The sequence below is a fragment of the Artemia franciscana genome, chromosome 3 (assembly GCF_032884065.1).
Source record: "Artemia franciscana chromosome 3, ASM3288406v1, whole genome shotgun sequence".
In the NCBI taxonomy this organism is placed as follows: Eukaryota; Metazoa; Arthropoda; class Branchiopoda; order Anostraca; family Artemiidae; genus Artemia; species Artemia franciscana.
Genome location: NC_088865.1, coordinates 39,332,247 through 39,353,365, shown reverse-complemented (window position 1 = coordinate 39,353,365; position 21,119 = coordinate 39,332,247). Strand labels below are relative to the sequence as shown.

Genomic DNA, 21,119 nt, shown 5'->3' with positions numbered 1-21,119 from the left:
GGGTACGCTGGGATTCGAACCCGCGTCCTCTCAGACAAAGGATCCTGAATCATGGTGGTGTGCACCAGCACACCAGGGCGGGCTAGGACGGCTTCCAAGCCGTCCTGGCCAAGTGCATTGGTGTGGAGTGCGAGTGGAGTGAAGTGGATTGGCGACTCGAGTGGATCTATCATTTTGCGTCCAGGACGCAAAATGATAGATATTTGAATATTCTTTTGTACCACCCTGTTTCAGTGAAACGAGAGGTTGTGATTTCACTGGTGGATAGAGCCCTCAGAGTTAGTTCACAGGAGCTTCTGGATTCTGAATTTTCGCATTTGAAGGATATTTTTACTCCACAAATAGCAAAACTTTCCTAAGTAAACCTTTAGATCATACAACTCTTCTCACTTCAAAAAACTTTTTAAGAAAATAGACTTGGCCCACTGTCACAGCAATCAGAACAATAAACTCAAAAGCCGCCCAAAGAACTACACGGTGATTGGTTCCTTCATTGATTGCATGATGGATTCGCTGTCTTATCTCTAGATAATCTTGCTCTTTTTTGACGCTTGTCAAAGATGAAGCCAGTTCTTTTATCATTGTCTCTAGTTTTTTCTCACTCTCTCCATCCTCCTCTTTTGCATATGCTGGCCTTTCACCCGCATCTATTGAAAACATGACGATCTTTGGTGTCATTGTTGACATTTTGTTAGAAAAACAGTATCTGTAAATGCCTTCCTTATCTGCAGCTAAAGTGATCTTCCCATTTGATTCCCTGTCACCTTCATAAGCCAGATTGCCATCTGGACTGTATATTTTGATATCAATGTCTAAAAATCCGCCTTCAGTAACTTCAAAAGTCAACCGCATTTTAGTGCCAGCTTGCATTTTTTCAAAAAAACACTCTTCTCCAGGGGCATCAATAGTGACAATATAAGAATAAGCTCTTGAAAATAGCACAGTAACAGCTAAGACTTTAAGAATCATCCTTATTTAGGCTTATTTTTGAATTTATTTAAGACTATGCAAAAGGATTATGAAATTTTAAAATAATAAAAAAAATTTATAAGCTAATTTAAGAGTTTTCAGGAATTTTTCTAGTTTTAACTAAAAAAATTAAAATTAAAGCTCAGATGCCATAAATATTTTTGCAGTTTAAATAGTATCTTTAGCGATCCTAAACTAAAAATTAAAATAAAACAAAATATCTTGAAAAAGAAAATAAATGTGTATAAATGTTGCATTCACTTATAACGTCATATACAGTTACAACCTACGAATATGATTATCATTCATCCAGCTTTTACATAAGAAATGTAGTTTTTCGTAAAAACTGATTCTGCTTAAATTTTTTGTTTTTTAATTACAAAAAGGACTAGATGTAGTAACTGTCCTTAAGAAAAGTTATTATAAAGCCATTTTCCAGTGCCCAGCTCTCTGGGTGAAAAAGAAACAGAAAGAACAAAAACATACCCTCGATGCAGAACATCGTGGTTACATGCACTTTTATTGATTTTATAACAAATATTTATTTTCTTGTTATTCAAGCCGAATGACTGTTAGTCTCCCTTACGGGGCTACAGGACTACGCGGTATACTGACGAAGCACTCGTCAATGAGAAAAACCAGTCCCTGTATTACAACGGCCTTGACGACGAAAAACTCCCCCTGCTCGCTTATTATTAAAATTGAAATATATTCAAGTTAGTAGACCCTTGTAGGAAAATCTCTTTACTTGATAAATCACCAAGTCCCAGGGCACTCAAATATCGAAAACCATCAATTAGCCAACAACTGAAAATAGTCCGATAATGAAATTAGTTTTAATAAATGCCCATGGGGAAATCACACAACCTTAAACTTACTGTATTAATAGGTTATATCCAAAACTAAGGTGTTTACGCAAGGAATTGTCAAAGAAGACTTATTTTTGAAAAATTTGATCAAATCTTCACCAACGGCTATTAGAAATATACTGGAGGTCACTTTTTAAGTCAACAAATGGCAAAAAGTTCCTAGGTCAACAGTCAGATCATACAACTTTTCTTATTCCTTCAGTGATTGCAATATGGACTCTCTCTCATATTTCCATATAATCTTGCTATTTTTTGACGTTTGTTAAAGATGAAGCCAGTTCCTTTAGCATTGTCTCTAGTTTGTTCTCACCTTCTCAATTCTCCTCTTTTTTATGCTGAATTTTCACTACCCCCATCAATTGAAAACATGATAATCTTTGGTGTAATTGTTGCAATTTTGTTAGAAAAATATACAGCCTTCTGGACTGTATATTTTGACATCAATTTATATCTATCTATCTATATATATAAAAATAAGTTGTATGTCTGTTATGTCTATTATACAATGTATGTTACGCCAGATTATATCTTCTATATATAATAAATAAGTTGTATGTATTTTTGTGTTGAGGGTTTGCATATGACGTCTGAAAAATAAAGAAGAAAAAGAAAACTGAAAAAAGAAAAAAATTTTTAAGAAAAACTAAAAAAGCTAAAAAACTAAAAAAAAGAAAAAACTAAGAATTTAAAAATTAAAAAGGAAGAGAAAACAAATATATATATAAAAACAGATACCCAAAATTTTGAGGTTTATTATAAATTGTTGAGCTTTAGCATGCTTGGCCCGTAGATTTTTCCAACTGTCAATATTAGAATGAACATTGACAAATTGAAAAATATTGAAAAAGATAGAATGTTACCCAAAAGTAAAACCAGGTCCGAATGCAAAACCGCGCAGTTAGATGAAAATCAATCTTGACAGCGAGAGTCAAAACGTATCGAAACTGATAATGATAGCGATGATGATTGGGTTTGGGATTTTGACTTGGATAAGGTCATCGATGCCTACCTGATTTTAGTTAAAAAACCAAAGGTTCGGGAATATGTATTTCATAGTGACGAAAGACTAGCCAAGGTAAAACAAACCAAACTATTTGAAAGTGATACCGATGATAAAAAAAAAGTATATAAGAAGGCGTTTCAAAGAAAATTTTTTAGTATAGATCTTAAAATGACAGAAGAAACAGCCGAGTAAGCTGCTCAAATAGTTAATTCAAAGATAAATGTTAGTATATATCCTACAATGACAGAAGAAACAGCCGAGGAAGCTGCTCAAAGAGTTAATGCCAAAATGCTTGCGGCTAAAGAACGCAAAACCGCGCAGTTATATGAAAATCAACCTGAACAGCGAGAGTCGAAACGTATCAAAACTGATAATGATAGCGACGATGATTGGGTTTGGGTGTTTGACTTGGATAAGGTCATCAATGCCTACCAGATTTTAGTTAAAAAAGCAAAGGTTCGGCGATATGTATTTCATAGTGACGAAAGACAAGCCAAGGTAAAGCAAACTAAACAACTTGAAAGTGATACCGATGATGAAAAACGACGTTGAAAGTACTATTGTTTCCCAGTTGCTGTCAAAACAGCAACTTTTGATTGCTCTTTTGCTGTCAAAACAGCAATCGAATTGATTCCTACTGATACGCAACTATCAACGAATTGGCAATCGTTATGGTCGGTGATCAGTTCTTACCTCGAGATAAATTCTATATATATATAAAAATAAGTTGTTTATTTGTCTGTTGACTGACGTCATGATTGTGTGTCGACTGACGTCATTATAAGGATTCAGAATTATACCGTCATGAAGTTGTTTGTCGACTGACGTCATGTTTGTCGATTGACGAAATTGCAGATCAGGACACCGAGACACAAATGACGACCGGGACACAGGGAATATAATTGACGACCGGGACACTCAAAGAGAAATTACAGACTGGGACACCGGGACACAAATAACGACCGGGACAAAGGGAATATAAATGATGACTGGGACACAGGAACACAACTACAACGGGGACGCCGGGGGCACAGGGGGATATATAAATGACGAAAGGAACACAGGGAAAGTTCGATTAGCAATCACCATTAACAAAGCTCAAGGGCAATCATTAGAATCATGAGGTATACCTAAAAAAACTAAAAAAAGACCAATTCAAAAACGAATGTATATACAGACCAGGACAACGGGACACAAATGACGACCGGGACACCGTGACACAAGGAATATAAATGACGACCAGGACACTCAAAGAGAAATTACAGACTGGGACACCAGGACACAAATGACGACCGGGACACAGGGAATATGAATGACGACCGGGATAAAACTACACCGGGGACGCTGGGTGGAACAGGGGGATATATAAATGACGACGGCGACACAGAGAATGTTTGATTAGCAATCACAATCAACAAAGCTCAAGGGCAATCATTAGAATCGTTAGGTATAGATCTGAATACGGATTGTTTTTCCCATGGCCAATTATATGTTGCATGTTCAAGAGTCGGTAAACCTGACAATCTATTTATATGCACAGACAATGGGACATCGAAGGATGTTGTATATTCGAAAGTCTTACGTAGTTAAAAACATATATATACATATATATATATATATATATATATATATATATATATATATATATATATATATATATATATATATATACATATATATATACATACATACATATATATACATATATACATACATATATATATATATATAAACATACATATATATACATATATATACATATATATATATATATATATATATATATATATATATATATATATATATATATATATATATATATATATATATATATATATATATATATATATATACGACTTACGCGCGCAGGGGGGCTATATATATATATATATATACTAGCTGTTGGGGTGGCGCTTCGCGCCACCCCAACACCTAGTTGGTGGGGGCGCTTCGCGCCCCCCCCCAAGCCCCCCCGCGCGCGTAAGTCGTTACGCGCCATAATAGTTACGCGCCATTGTAGTTGTGTCCCTATGTCCCACCTGTGAATATAGATAGATATATATATATATGGTTTTAACTACGTAAAACTTGCGAATATACAACATTCTTTGCTGTCCCATTGTCTTTGCATATAAATAGATTGTCAGGTTTACCGACTCTTGAACATGCAACATATAATGGTCCATGGGAAAACAATCTGTATTCAGATCTATACCTCATGATTCTAATGATTGCCCTTGAGCTTTGTTGATGGTGATTGCTAATCGACCATTCCCTGTCCCGGTGTCCCGGTCGTCATTTACATCCCCCTGTTTCCTCCGGTGTCCCCGTTGTAGTTGTGTCCCTGTGTCCCGGTCGTCATTTATATTCCCTGTGTCCCGGTCGTCATTTGTATCCCGGTGTCCCGGTCTGTATATACATTCGTTTTTTAGTTTTGTTTTTCTCCTTTATTTTTTTCCTTTTTTTTTCTTTTTTAGCTTATTTAGATTTTTAGATTTTTTAGTTTTTTTATTAGTTTTTAGTTTTTTTTTCTTTTTAGTTTTTTTGTCCCGGTCGTCATTTATATCCCCCTGTTTCCCCCGGTGTCCCCGTTGTAGTTGTGTCCCTGTGTCCCGGTCGTCATTTATATTCCCTGTGTCCCGGTCGTCATTTGTATCCCGGTGTACCGGTCTGTATATACATTCGTTTTTTAGTTTTGTTTTTCTCCTTTATTTTTTTCCTTTTTTTTTCTTTTTTAGTTTATTTAGATTTTTAGATTTTTTAGTTTTTTTATTAGTTTTTAGTTTTTTTTTCTTTTTAGTTTTTTTGTAGTTTTTACCTTCTTTTTAGTTTTGTTAATTTTTTTTTTACTTATGTCCTGGTCGTCATTTATGCTCCCTATGTCCCGGTGCTTTGTTGATTGCTAATCGAACATTCCTTTTGTCCTGGTCGCTTTCTCTTTGAGTGTCGTCATTTATTTTTTTCTTTTTTAGTTCTTTTAGTTTTTACCTTTTTTAGTTTTTTTTAGTTTTTTAGATGAAAATTTTTTTTAGTTTTTTCCTTTTTTTCTTTTTAGTTTTTATTGGTTTTTACCTTTATGTTAGCTTATTTTTCAGTTTTTTCCTTTTTTCTTAGTTTTTTTTTATTTTTTATTTTTTTTAGTTTTTTACCTTTTTTTAGTTTTTTTAGTTTTTTTAGTTTTTTTAGTTTTTTAGCTTTTTTACTTTTTTTATTAGTTTTTAGTTTTTTTGTAGTTTTTGCCTTTTTTTAGTTTTTTCAGTTTTTTTTTTAGTTTTTTATTGGTTTTTACCTTTATTTTAGCTTATTTTTCAGTTTTTTCCTTTTTTTTAGTTTTTTTTAGTTTTTAGTTTTTTTAGTTTTTTACCTTTTTTTAGTTTTTTTAGTTTTTTTAGTTTTTTAGCTTTTTTATTTTTTTTTATTAGTTTTTAGTTTTTTTTGTAGTTTTTGCCTTTTTTTTAGTTTTTTTAGTTTTTTAGCTTTTTTATTAGTTTTTAGTTTTTTTTGTAGTTTTTGCCTTTTTTTAGTTATATAACTTATTTTTATATATATAGATAGTTTTTTTTTTTACTTATGTCCTGGTCGTCATTTATACTCCCTGTGTCCCTGTGCTTTGTTGATTGCTAATCGAACATTCCTTTTGTCCTGGTCGCTTTCTCTTTGAGTGTCGTCATTTATTAGTTTTTTCCTTTTTTTTTTAGTTTTTTATTGGTTTTTACCTTTATTTTAGCTTATTTTTCAGTTTTTTCCTTTTTTTTAGTTTTTTTTTATTTTTTATTTTTTTTAGTTTTTTACCTTTTTTTAGTTTTTTTTTAGTTTTTTTAGTTTTTTAGCTTTTTTACTTTTTTTATTAGTTTTTAGTTTTTTTTGTAGTTTTTGCCTTTTTTTAGTTTTTTCAGTTTTTTTTTTAGTTTTTTATTGGTTTTTACCTTTATAGTTTTTTTAGTTTTTTAGCTTTTTTATTTTTTTTATTAGTTTTTAGTTTTTTTTGTAGTTTTTGCCTTTTTTTAGTTTTTTCAGTTTTGACGTCACCTGATCCAGTTTTTTCAGGTGACGTCACCTGACACATCCATCCATCCATCCACAGACAACTTATTTTTATATATATATATATATATATATATATATATATATATATATATATATATATATATACTAGCTGTTGGGGTGGCGCTTGGCGCCACCACAACACCTAGTTGGCGGGGCGCTTCGCACCCCCCCAGGCCCCCCCGCGCGCGTAAGTCGTTACGCGCCATATTAGTTACGCGCCATTGTAGTTGTGTCCCTGTGTCCCACCTGTGAATAGAGATAGATATAAATATATGTTTTTAACTACGTAAAACATGCGAATATACAACATTCTTGGCTGTGCATATAAATAGATTGTCAGGTTTACTGACTCTTGAACATGCAATATATAATTGTCCATGGGGAAAACAATCCGTATTCAGATCTATACCTCATTATTCTAATGACGTGTCCCTGTGTCCCGGTCGTCATTTATATTCCTTGTGTCCCGGACGTCATTTGTGTCCCGGTGTCTATATATCCGGCCTGTGCCCCCGGCGTCCCCGTTGTAGTTGTGTCCCTGTGTCCCGGTCGTCATTTATATTCCCTGTGTCCCGGTCGTGATTTGTGTCCGGGTGTCCCAGTCTGTAATTTCTCTTTGAGGTTCCCGGTCGTCACTTATATTCCCTCTGTCTCGGTCGTCATTTGTGTCCCGGTCTGTAATTTCTCTTTGAGTGTTTTTTCTTTTTAGTTTTTTTTTAGTTTTTTACCTTTTTTCTTTTTTCAGTTTTCTTTTTCTTCTTTATTTTTCAGCGTCACTATGAAGTACATATCGACGAACCTTTGTTTTTTTAACGTAAATCTGGTAGGCATTGATGACCTTATCCAAGTCAAAATCCCAAACCCAATCATCATTGCTATCATTTTCAGTTTTGATATGTTTTGACTCTCGCTGTCCAGGTGGATTTTCATCTAACTGCGCGGTTTTGCATTCTTTAGCCGCAAGCCTGTTTTCTTGCTGTTCTTGTGATTCCCCGGAACGCTTTCTTTTCTTACTTTCTCTATCAGCTGCAAGCCTGTTTTCTTGCTGTTCTTGTGATTCCTCGGAACGCTTTCTTTTCTTACTTTCTCTATCAGCAGCAAGTTTTTTGGCATAAACTCTTTGAGCAGCTTCCTCGGCTGTTGCCATTGTAGGTTCTTCAGTCATTTTACAATTAAACATTTTTCCGTGAACAAATGTCTTAAATACCGTTAATGACGTCACCGTTTTAACAAAAATGACGACAACTAACTTCATGACGTCAGTCGACACAGAAACATGACGTCACCTGATCCACAGACAGACAGACAGACAACTTATTTTTATATATATAGATATATATATATATATATATATATATATATATATATATATATATATATATATATATATATATATATATATATATATATATATATATATATATATGTGTATATAAATAAGTTGTTTGTCGACTGACGTCATTATACGGATTGAGCATTACGACATCATGTATGTATTTTATATAGTTAGTATTTGACGTCATCATAAGTTGACGTCATTATACGTATATACAGCTTGCGATTCAAAGAGAATATTTAGTATAAATCCTACAATGGCAGAAGAAACAGCCGAGGAATGAAATCGTGCCGAGGAATCAAACAGGCCTGCGGCTCAGAGAGATAATGCCAGAAATCGTGCCGAGGAATCACAAGAGCAACGTGAAAACAGGCTTGCGGCTCAAAGAGATAATGCCGAAAGAAATCGTGCCGAGTAATCACAAGAGCAACGTGAAAACAGGCTTGTGGCAACTGGGACGAAGCGAAACAACTACAACGGGTACACCGGGGGAGGCAAAGGGGAGATATCTAAATGACGACTGGGACACAGGCAATATTCGATTAGCAATCACCATCAATAAAGCTCAAGGGCAATCATTAGAAAAGTGCGGTATATATCTGAATACGGATTGTTTTTCCCATGGACAGGTATATGTTGCATGTTCAAGAGTCGGTAAACCTGACAATCTATTTATATGCACAACCGATGGGACAGCGAAGAATATTGCATATTTGCAACTTTTACGTAGTTAAAACATATATATATATATATATATATATATATATATATATATATATATATATATATATATATATATATATATATATATATATACTAGCTAGTATATATACCAACACCTATATGGTGGGGCGCTTCGCGCCCCCCCCAAGCCCCCCCGCGCGCGTAAGTCGTTACGCGCCATATTAGTTACGTGTCATTGTAGTTGTGTCCCTGTGTCCCACCTGTGAATATAGATAGATTTATATTTGTGTTTCAAACTACGTAAAAATTGCAAATATACAACATTCTTGGCTTTCCCACTACTGGGAGCTTTCCGTTTCCAATTGCCAGCAATTGATCTGAAAATGCTTGATCAGAGTCATTGTTACACAGACAGACAACTTATTTTTATATGTATAGAAGATATATATATATATATATATATATATATATATATATATATATATATATATATATATATATATATATACTAGCTGTTGGGGTGGCGCTTCGCGCCACCCCAACACCTAGTTGGTGGGGGTGCTTCGCGCCCCCCCAAGCCCCCCCGCGCGCGTAAGTCGTTACGCGCCATAATAGTTACGCGCCATTGTAGTTGTGTCCCTATGTCCCACCTGTGAATATAGATATATATATATATATATATATATATATATATATATATATATATATATATATATATATATATATATATATATATATATATATATATATATATATATATATATATATATATATATATGGTTTTAACTACGTAAAACTTACGAATATACAACATTCTTTGCTGTCCCATTGTCTTTGCATATAAATAGATTGTCAGGTTTACCGACTCTTGAACATGCAACATATAATGGTCCATGGGAAAACAATCTGTATTCAGATCTATACCTCATGATTCTAATGATTGCCCTTGAGCTTTGTTGATGGTGACTGCTAATCGACCATTCCCTGTCCCGGTGTCCCGGTCGTCATTTACATCCCCCTGTTTCCCCCGGTGTCCCCGTTGTAGTTGTGTCCCTGTGTCCCGGTCGTCATTTATATTCCCTGTGTCCCGGTCGTCATTTGTATCCCGGTGTCCCGGTCTGTATATACATTCGTTTTTTAGTTTTGTTTTTCTCCTTTATTTTTTTCCTTTTTTTTTCTTTTTTAGCTTATTTAGATTTTTAGATTTTTTAGTTTTTTTATTAGTTTTTAGTTTTTTTTTTTCTTTTTAGTTTTTTTGTCCCGGTCGTCATTTATATCCCCCTGTTTCCCCCGGTGTCCCCGTTGTAGTTGTGTCCCTGTGTCCCGGTCGTCATTTATATTCCCTGTGTCCCGGTCGTCATTTGTATCCCGGTGTACCGGTCTGTATATACATTCGTTTTTTAGTTTTGTTTTTCTCCTTTATTTTTTTCCTTTTTTTTTCTTTTTTAGTTTATTTAGATTTTTAGATTTTTTAGTTTTTTTATTAGTTTTTAGTTTTTTTTCTTTTTAGTTTTTTTGTAGTTTTTACCTTCTTTTTAGTTTTGCTAATTTTTTTTTTTACTTATGTCCTGGTCGTCATTTATACTCCCTGTGTCCCGGTGCTTTGTTGATTACTAATCGAACATTCCTTTTGTCCTGGTCGCTTTCTCTTTGAGTGTCGTCATTTATTTTTTTCTTTTTTAGTTCTTTTAGTTTTTACCTTTTTTAGTTTTTTAGATGAAAATTTTTTTTAGTTTTTTCCTTTTTTTCTTTTTAGTTTTTTATTGGTTTTTACCTTTATGTTAGCTTATTTTTCAGTTTTTTCCTTTTTTTTATTTTTTTTTTATTTTTTATTTTTTTTTAGTTTTTTACCTTTTTTTAAGTTTTTTTAGTTTTTTTAGTTTTTTTAGTTTTTTAGCTTTTTTACTTTTTTTATTAGTTTTTAGTTTTTTGTAGTTTTTGCCTTTTTTTAGTTTTTTCAGTTTTTTTTTTAGTTTTTTATTGGTTTTTACCTTTATTTTAGCTTATTTTTCAGTTTTTTCCTTTTTTTAGTTTTTTTTTTAGTTTTTAGTTTTTTAGTTTTTTACCTTTTTTTAGTTTTTTTAGTTTTTTTAGTTTTTTTAGTTTTTTAGCTTTTTTATTTTCCTTTTTTTTAGTTTTTTTTTATTTTTTATTTTTTTTAGTTTTTTACCTTTTTTTAGTTTTTTTAGTTTTTTTAGTTTTTTAGCTTTTTTACTTTTTTTATTAGTTTTTAGTTTTTTTGTAGTTTTTGCCTGTTTTTAGTTTTTTCAGATTTTTTTTTAGTTTTTTATTGGTTTTTACCTTTATTTTAGCTTATTTTTCAGTTTTTTCCTTTTTTTTTAGTTTTTTTAGTTTTTAGTTTTTTTTAGTTTTTTACCTTTTTTTAGTTTTTTTAGTTTTTTTAGTTTTTTAGCTTTTTTATTTTTTTTATTAGTTTTTAGTTTTTTTTGTAGTTTTTGCCTTTTTTTAGTTTTCTTAGTTTTTTAGCTTTTTTATTAGTTTTTAGTTTTTTTTGTAGTTTTTGCCTTTTTTTAGTTTTTTTAGTTTTTTAGCTTTTTTATTTTTTTTATTAGTTTTTAGTTTTTTTTGTAGTTTTTGCCTTTTTTTAGTTTTTTCAGTTTTGACGTCACCTGATCCAGTTTTTTCAGGTGACGTCACCTGATCCATCCACAGACAGACAGACAACTTATTTTTATATATATAGATAAATATATATATATATATATATATATATATATATATATATATATATATATATATATATATATATATATTTTCTTTTAATTTGTTTTGTAGTTTTTACCTTTTTTAGTTTTTTTCTTCTTTTTTATTAATGCTAAAGCCAAGGTTCAAACCTGGAGCCTCTCGGACCTAGAACCTGAAACATAACGCTTTACCAACTCAGCTACTTCGGCTTGAATACATTCGTTTTGAGCAGCATCCTCGGGTGTTGCCATTGTAGGTTCTTCAGTCATTTTCAGTCAATTCAAAATTTCTCTTTCAACGGTCTTCTTACAATTAAAAATTTGTCTTTGAACGATATTCTTAAATACCTGTGTCCAGGTCGTCATTTATATTCCCTGTGTCCCGGTCGTCATTTGTGTCCCGGTATCCCAGTCTGTAATTTCTCTTTGAGTGTCCCGGTCGTGATTTATATTCCCTCTGTCCCGGTCGTCATTTGTATCCCGGTCTGTAATTTCTCTTTGAGTGTTTTTTCTTTTTAGTATTTTTTAGTTTTTTACATTTTTTTTTCAGTTTTCTTTTTCTTCTTTATTTTTCAGCTTCACTATGATATACATATCGCCCAACCTTCGTTTTTTTAAATAAAATCTGGTAGGCATTGATGACCTTATCCAAGTCAAAATCCCAAACCCAATCATCATCGCTATCATTTTCAGTTTTGATATGTTTCGACTCTCGCTGTCCAGGTGGATTTTCATCTAACTGCGCGGTTTTGCGTTCTTTAGCCTCAAGCCTGTTTCCTTGCTGTTCTTTTGATTCCTCGGCACGCTTTCTTTTCTGACTTTCTCTATCAGCAGCAAGTTTTTTGGCATAGACTCTTTGAGCATCTCCATCGGCTTTTGCCATTCATCAGTCATTTTAAACTTAAACATTAATAGATTTCTACGTGAACATATATGTCTTAAATATCTTTAATGACGTCACCGTCATAGCAAAAATGACGACAACTAATTTCATAACGTCAGCCGACACAGAAACATGACGTCACCTGATCCACAGACAGGCAGACAACTTATTTTTATATATATAGATAGATATATATATATAGATATATATATATATATATATATATATATATATATATATATATATATATATATATATATATATATAGATATAGATATATATATATACTAGCTGTTGGGGTGGCGCTTCGCGCCACCCCAACACTTAGTTGGTGGGGGCGCTTCGCGCCCCCCCCCAAGCCCCCCCGCGCGCGTAAGTCGTTACGCGCCATTGTAGTTGTGTCCCTATGTCCCACCTGTGAATATATATATATATATATATATATATATATATATATATATATATATATATATATATATATATATATATATATATATATATATATATATATATATATATATGGTTTTAACTACGTAAAACTTGCGAATATACAACATTCTTTGCTGTCCCATTGTCTTTGCATATAAATAGATTGTCAGGTTTACCGACTCTTGAACATGCAACATATAATGGTCCATGGGAAAACAATTTGTATTCAGATCTATACCTCATGATTCTAATGATTGCCCTTGAGCTTTGTTGATGGTGATTGCTAATCGACCATTCCCTGTCCCGGTGTCCCGGTCGTCATTTATATCCCCCTGTTTCCCCCGGTGTCCCCGTTGTAGTTGTGTCCCTGTGTCCCGGTCGTCATTTATATTCCCTGTGTCCCGGTCGTCATTTGTATCCCGGTGTCCCGGTCTGTATATACATTCGTTTTTTAGTTTTGTTTTTCTCCTTTATTTTTTTCTTTTTTTTCTTTTTTAGTTTATTTAGATTTTTAGATTTTTTAGTTTTTTTATTAGTTTTTAGGTTTTTTTTCTTTTTAGTTTTTTTGTAGTTTTTACCTTCTTTTTAGTTTTGTTAGTTTTTTTTTTTACTTATGTCCTGGTCGTCATTTATACTCCCTGTGTCCCGGTGCTTTGTTGATTGCTAATCGAACATTCCTTTTGTCCTGGTCGCTATCTCTTTGAGTGTCGTCATTTATTTTTTTCTTTTTTAGTTCTTTTAGTTTTACCTTTTTTAGTTTTTTTAGTTTTTTAGAAGAAAATTTTTTTTAGTTTTTTCCTTTTTTTCTTTTTAGTTTTTTATTGGTTTTTACCTTTATTTTAGCTTATTTTTCAGGTTTTTCCTTTTTTTTTAGTTTTTTTTATTTTTTATTTTTTTTAGTTTTTTACCTTTTTTTAGTTTTTTTAGTTTTTTTAGTTTTTTAGCTTTTTTACTTTTTTTTATTAGTTTTTAGTTTTTTTTGTAGTTTTTGCCTTTTTTAGTTTTTTCAGTTTTTTTTTAGTTTTTTATTGGTTTTTACCTTTATTTTAGCTTATTTTTCAGTTTTTTCCTTTTTTTTAGTTTTTTTAGTTTTTAGTTTTTTTAGTTTTTTACCTTTTTTTAGTTTTTTTAGTTTTTTAGCTTTTTTATTTTTTTTTTATTAGTTTTTAGTTTTTTTTTGTAGTTTTTGCCTTTTTTTAGTTTTTTTTAGTTTTTTAGCTTTTTTATTAGTTTTTAGTTTTTTTTGTAGTTTTTGTCTTTTTTTAGTTTTTTTTAGTTTTTTAGCTTTTTTATTTTTTTTATTAGTTTTTAGTTTTTTTTTGTAGTTTTTGCCTTTTTTTAGTTTTTTCAGTTTTGACGTCACCTGATCCAGTTTTTTCAGGTGACGTCACCTGATCCACGATCCACAGATCCACAGACAACTTATTTTTATATATATATAGATATATATATATATATATATATATATAGATATATATATATATAGATATATATATATATATATATATATATATATATATATATATATATATATATATATATATATATATATATATCTATATTCACAGGTGGTACACAGGGATACAGCTACAATGGCAGGCAACTAAAACGGCGTGTAAAAGCTAACGTGCGTGGGGGTGCATGTGAGGGGGCGCAAAGCGCCCCCACCGACTAGTAACTGATAGCACGTCGGAAGAGAAAAAAATTGGTCTCACTACCACATCAATTGACAAATCTACAACTTGTACCATCATGTAATACCAAACCAATAAGGGCAGCTAAAGCAAAGTAGTTTGATGCAAAAGCAATGTAAGTATTGTAATGGGTAGTGATCAACAAGCTGGACCCTGAATTGCCACAAGGCCCAAAAACGAAAAAACTCATATTTTATATATGATAATTCGTTAGAAGGAAAAGAATTTTTTTTCAAACCACCTGAACAAATAAAAATCTAAAACCTGGGGGAACACATAAGACTAAACAAATAAGGACATCTTAAGCAAAGGGCACAGGCAAATCGTCTGAATAAAAATCCAAAATGAAGCAGAAATAAAAATAGGGTTAGAAGATAAATGATAGAGTGAATCTGAACATGTCAAAACTGAAAAAGATTGAGGACGAGCCAATTTTCTTTCTCAAGTGTTCCTTAGACCTGATGACTCAATGCATAATCTATGAAGACTAGAAAATGAGCAAATCCCAAAGCGACACGCTATGGAAAAGATTATTGTTTGGTTTCTCGTAAGACTTTTTGAAATAATCAAATATGTCTTCCACAAATGACAAAAATAAGCTATTATGCAACCAGGATACTACAAAAGAAAAAAAATGCTGCTCAAACTAAACTATTTCAAGAACAAGAAAAAAACTTGGCTTAGGTACTACCAATTCTTAAGACATACACATGCAATAAGTTATTTTGTAATGACGCAAAATTATCTTGTGAAACCAATTTACCCAAGAGTTCATTGAAAAAACAGAAAGAAAAAAAGTATAGTTTAGTTTATAAAACTCCTTATGACGGTGGCGAAGGTATTTTTGATGAGGATACTAAGCAAAAACTAATTTTTCCAAGAGCCAATTTCTTTTAAAAGAGTTTCTTAGATAGTTTTGAGATAGGGTCTATCAGGGATTTAAAAAATGAGATGTAAGAGACTTAGAAAAATGAATAGTTCAAACAAAACTATTTCAAAACCAAGATAAAAGCTTGGCTTACGTATACTGATTTTCAAGGTAAAAAGCATGCAACTTGACAATTTGCAATATTATTGGATGCACACTTGTCTCGTCAAACCGAAGACTATCAAAAAGTTTATCGAAAAGCTAGAAAAAAAGGAATATGTGATATAGACTATATGACTGGTTATGAGGTAAAGCAGGTATTTGTGATCAGGAACCCTCGAACACCAGTTTTGTAAGAAGCAAAAGATAGTATTAGGAAGAGCCAATTTCCTTTTTCAACTGTTTCTCAGGTCATATGACTAAAAACAAATCAAAGAAGAAAGCAAATGCGACAAATATTATAAGAGACAAAAGCTCGGCTTACCTTTGCTGATTTTCAAGTTAAAAAACGTACAACTTTACAATTTGTACTATTAATGGAAAGATAACTTAAGAAAAGATAATTTCAGGAAAAGCCAATTTTGTTCCTCTAGTGTGTCTCAGGCCTGAAGATTCACAAAAAGACTCAAAGAAGTAAGCAAATATGACAAACTGACTGTCAACAATGACGATCAAAGTTCTTATGGAACCAGCATACAGCAAAAAGAACAGAAAAAAATGTAGCTTAAACAAATCTGTTTTTGGGGACATGATAACATATCAAAAGGCTAATAAAGAAAGCAAAAGGCTCATTTTCTGGAACAAAGCCGAGCTTGTTGCAAGAAAATCTGTGAAAATCGAACAAACAGCCAAAAAGGATATTTATATGGGTATAGCAAATTATATTTATAATAAATGACGATCATTAAAGGAACAAACAATTGCATTTATCAGATTTAGTTAGATGCCAGATTCTTTGAGGTTCGGCTCCTATTATTCCAAAGAATAACACGCCACAGACTGATTCCCGTGTGCAATAAGGGTATAAATATTACTTAAAGGACACAGTAAAAATTCTAAATCATAATTAGATGCAATTATGTTCATCCCGGAATGAAACCGTGATATAAAAGATACAATATTCACCTGTAGATATGACATTCAAGCAATGGACACACCCCACAAAAAAATTTGACTCTTCTCTAAGCTCTAAAGAATCTTTCAACTGCCCCAGAATTTACAAATAAGCCTTCTACGTCCAGACGAAAGTAAAACTACAAAGGACAGACAGGTGCTACACAAAAACTCTCAAGGGTGTTTTCATAAGAACCCTAATGTCAAATCATTGGACAATCTGATAGCGAATCAAACCAAAAAGAGCTCAAGAATCCACAAAAATCAAAGCCATCCTTAGCCGCAGCACATTTGTAGGATGTGAAATTTAAAGGTCAAAGGTTCCTAACGAAACAGTATAAAAGTTTAATTTAATCCTGCTTGCGAAACCACAAAAGATACGCAACAAGAGAGCTAAGAAAAAGAAGCCACAAAGTCGGGCAAAACAGCTAAAAAAAATGGAAACATGTCTATTGTGTTCAAAACTTCATGTTTAAGAACTAAGATTTGCTATATCTTAGTTTATATCCATCTATGACACGTTGGAAACCCAAATGACCACAACCAGGTCAATAATCTCTACCATGTAAATTTACCTCTCAAAATGAAACTTAAGGATTTTTTTCTGGTGGCAGGGGGTTTGTGGCCAATGTACTCTAGTTTTTTTGTCGCCGAAACAGCAGGGTATCATATTGACTCATGTCGTGCAATCCGATGAAAAGTTTACCCTTGCTACTACGATATGGTCTCATATTGTAGACGGCAAGACGGCAAGAAAACGTGCGCAAGATTAGTCATGTCCGTTGAGTCAAGAAAAAAGGATTTCGAGCCTCTGCCAGAGCTAGGTGAAAAAATACTTTCAGAGTGTCTACAAGCTAAACCTTATCATTATACTGACAGAGATTACATGCACTATCTGAATTATCTAATTAGATAAAACAAAAACAAAGTACCATAAGAATGCTTGAAGTATTTTTACGAAGAAGAAAATATTGCAGATCTACAAGCTTAATTCCTATCGTCAGAGAGCTCATATCCCGTGTATTTGGATTATCTACAAAAGAAGACATGAATATCTCACGGAAAAAAGTCAAGAAATTTCATAATGCCCACAATATAACTCTACTTGTCCAGAAAATACAAGCTATAAATTTTGAATTTTGAAAATAGTAAATATAATGAAATGCTTCAAAAACGGAATTAATCGAATGATAACGGACTGAAAAAAAGATTTGCGGACTCAAAAATTAGTTTTGAAGTCCTTATTGAACCTGGTTACAGGTACTAATAAATTATGAATGAATGCTTTATTAACTACTAAATTACAAAAACTATACATAGACATAACCACCCGGGGAAGGCTCAAACAGCCTGATGTTGGACGATAAATAATATTGTTTTGGCCCTTACGTTAGGAAACTTATCATACGATCTGGACGATCTTACTAACCTAAACAGCATACTAGATGAGATTAAAACACAATTTACTTTTGGTCTTCATTTATCTATGGAGCCTGCAGTAGCAAACCTATCCCTATATTACACAAATAAAGGTCCAAGTCATAAAAATAAATGAAAAACTATTTGCAATAATGACTAAACCAAATAATGACTAAACACAGATAAACAAAAAATCTAAAAATGATTTGAGAAATATTTCTGCGTTCCCAGCTAATATAAGGAAAATAAATTCGCTCGCAAGTGTTGTACCCGAGGTGAAATATTTTAGGTTAGCCAAACATGGCACAGATGTTATTATTGTTTTATTTGTTTGCATTACGCATGTTTTTTTTTTTTTTTCGTTTGATAAGGATAACCATATAAAACCAGTAGTCCTAGCACTTCAGGAAAGGTTAGAGCAAGATGAAACAGCATGTTCTACTTCTACTACCAAAAATAATCAAAAACCAACTAGGTTTCCATCGCCATTTTTCATCCTGAGTACGTATTCCAGCCAAACGTGGCGTCAATACAATTATTGTTTTATTTGTTTTTCTTAGCATTGACCATTTTTATTGTTTTATCCTGCTTTGTTTTTTTGCGAAGGGTAATCATATCAAACATCATGTTGAAATAGATAGTTATACTTCTAGTGCCAGAAATAATCAAAACCAGCTAGGCTTCCATCATCATTTTCCATCCACAGTACCTTTAGTAGCCAAACATGGGCTAAGTACTAATATTAATTTTATTTGTTTTTCTTTGTATTGATCACGTTTACTGTTTTGTTTTTTGATTAGGGCAATCATATCAAACCCCTAACTATAGAATTTAGGAAGGGGTTACTTCAAGTTGAAACAGAAAGTTCTGTATTTACTCCTAAAAAGCATGAAAACCAGCTAGGTCATTTTTCATCACTAGCACCTATTGCAGCCAAACATGGCGTCACGGATATTATTATTCTTATTTGTTATTCGTTTCATTGACCAACCATGTTTATTGTTTGTCTTTTCTTTTTTTTTCGGAAAATCAGAAAAAACATACAAGTAAATCAAACAACATATATCTATAACGTATTCAGAGGAAAAAATCAAATACAAATGCAAACCTACTGAGTAAGCAATGATTATGGTCTTCAACGTTTCTGGTGGTGTAAGGTTTTCAACGTATTTTTTTTCAAGGTCTAGGATATCTGACCTAGTGTCACCACTATTCCCAATATTCAATTTAAGTAAACTTACTTTTTCAGGCCGGCATTCTAAATTGTTATCCCTGAATTTTTCGGAAACTTAAGCTAATTAGTGTAAATTGAACTTTCGTCCTACTTAGTAGCACTTAAATATATCCAAGTGGTGAATTATGGACAGTAATTCTAGTTGAGTGAAAGGGTAACTACTCTAACTTCGGGTTAAAGCACAACTGGAAAAACATCTAATCTTCAAACGTCTAATCTGCGGATTAAATTGGGGAGAAATATAGGGATAACGCGAATACTTAGGTCATCCTTTCCCTTTGAAGCAATGAGATCATTTTATTATGCACTTATTCATTCTCATTAAATGTTTTCATCATTTTTTTGCCTGAACACATTTAGTTCTCATATTACACCACTTCAGAGATAACAGAACAAAGCTTTGCGGGTCCTTAAGAGCTACCTGCCTTCCCCTAAATTATATCCAGCCAAGTCGTCAGCTGATTCTCTGTATTGCTTCCTTAGTATTCTTCCTTTAAGACATTTTGCGATGGTTGAATCTATCCTCTTCCAACTGAAGTATGACCGTAGTTTGCTTCCCTCGTTTTTTCGTTCCTCGAACCTTTTCCCACTTAAAAGTATTGACCACAGACATCTAACTGAAAATTTCAATAGATTATATCAGCCAAGAATAATAAATGAAAGATCGAAATTTTTGCTTCGAAACTCGGTAATTTGGTATTGGAATATCTATACGTTTAAATTGGATACTTCAAAATCAATTAAAACAGCTAAACAAAAACTTAAATTTATGTTGATTTATTGTACATTTTTAGTGAAAAAGAATTGTTGTTGGTTGGTGGGGGTTGCCTTTGGGATGTTAAGTTTTTTCCCATTTTATCTGGTTTTTGATGATACTGGACCTGGGCATTCTCTAGGGGTTTTAGTATCTTTTATTTATTTTTATGTTTATTTCGCTGGACGTGTCAACGGGTGGTGTTGTTGACCGGGCAATTGACGGGGGAATATGTTTAATTACACTTGTTTCAATTGCATGTAGTGAAGTATGGATGTTGTATATTATTTTTTCCATGCCATGCATTACGAATTTGTCTTTTCAGCCGGCCTCTGGACATTTTATAACTTATTTTATTATTAAAATGAACCTGAACCTGAATCTCAGCCATAGAATTATTTTAAAAAGAGCCATTTTCCTTCCAAAAATGTTTCGCAGACTTAACGAATCGGAAAAAATAAAAAAAAATAGGTAGGAAAACATGATGAAAAAATTGTCACCACTGACAATGAAACTTCTGATTGAACCATGATACTATAATATACAGAAAAAAATGTAGCTCAGACAAATTTGTTTCAAGAAAAAAATCTTGTAATCTTGTTACTACAAATTTCATGATATAAAATATGCAACGAGATATTTGATAATACTAATGGGCACAAACTTGTCTCGTTGAACTAATGCTTACTAAAGTTCTGACTGAGGACACAACTGTGTCCTCAATAGTTTCGGGAGTATATCTACTAACAAGTTTGTACCTTTCAAAGTCTTATACCTTCGTTTGTCGGACTGACATCATATTAGGAATCACAGACCTGATATTAGCTCCCGAAGTGTATTTAGGCCCTTGAAGACCAAGTGAAAGAGAATCACGACCTTCAGCTGCCTGAGCCAGTTTAACCTTGCTTGTGTTAGCAGGTTTCGCTGTAGCACTGTTATCGTTTCCAGCTTCAATTTGACTCGTGGTACTAGTCGTTGGCCTGCAAAAAAGGGTCAAGAATCCACTACGGGCTCTATCAATAGGAACAGGCGCATACTCATAAGCACTCTCCGTTAAAACAGTCTCTTTGGGTTGCACCAGGCTGGGAACCCCTGAAAACTGCAATAACTTA

The 21,119-nt window shown here is 32.6% G+C and overlaps 1 protein-coding gene across 1 annotated transcript; it reads right to left on the bottom strand.

The window, feature by feature from the left end:
• Positions 1-372: 372 nt before the first annotated feature.
• Positions 373-2,892, bottom strand: LOC136025535 (transmembrane emp24 domain-containing protein 2-like). Its single transcript, XM_065701565.1, has 2 exons — positions 2,867-2,892; positions 373-970 (listed from the first exon to the last, which is right to left on the bottom strand). The coding sequence occupies exons 1-2, from the start codon at positions 2,890-2,892 to the stop codon at positions 373-375; spliced, it is 624 nt and encodes a 207-aa protein (XP_065557637.1).
• Positions 2,893-21,119: the final 18,227 nt, after the last annotated feature.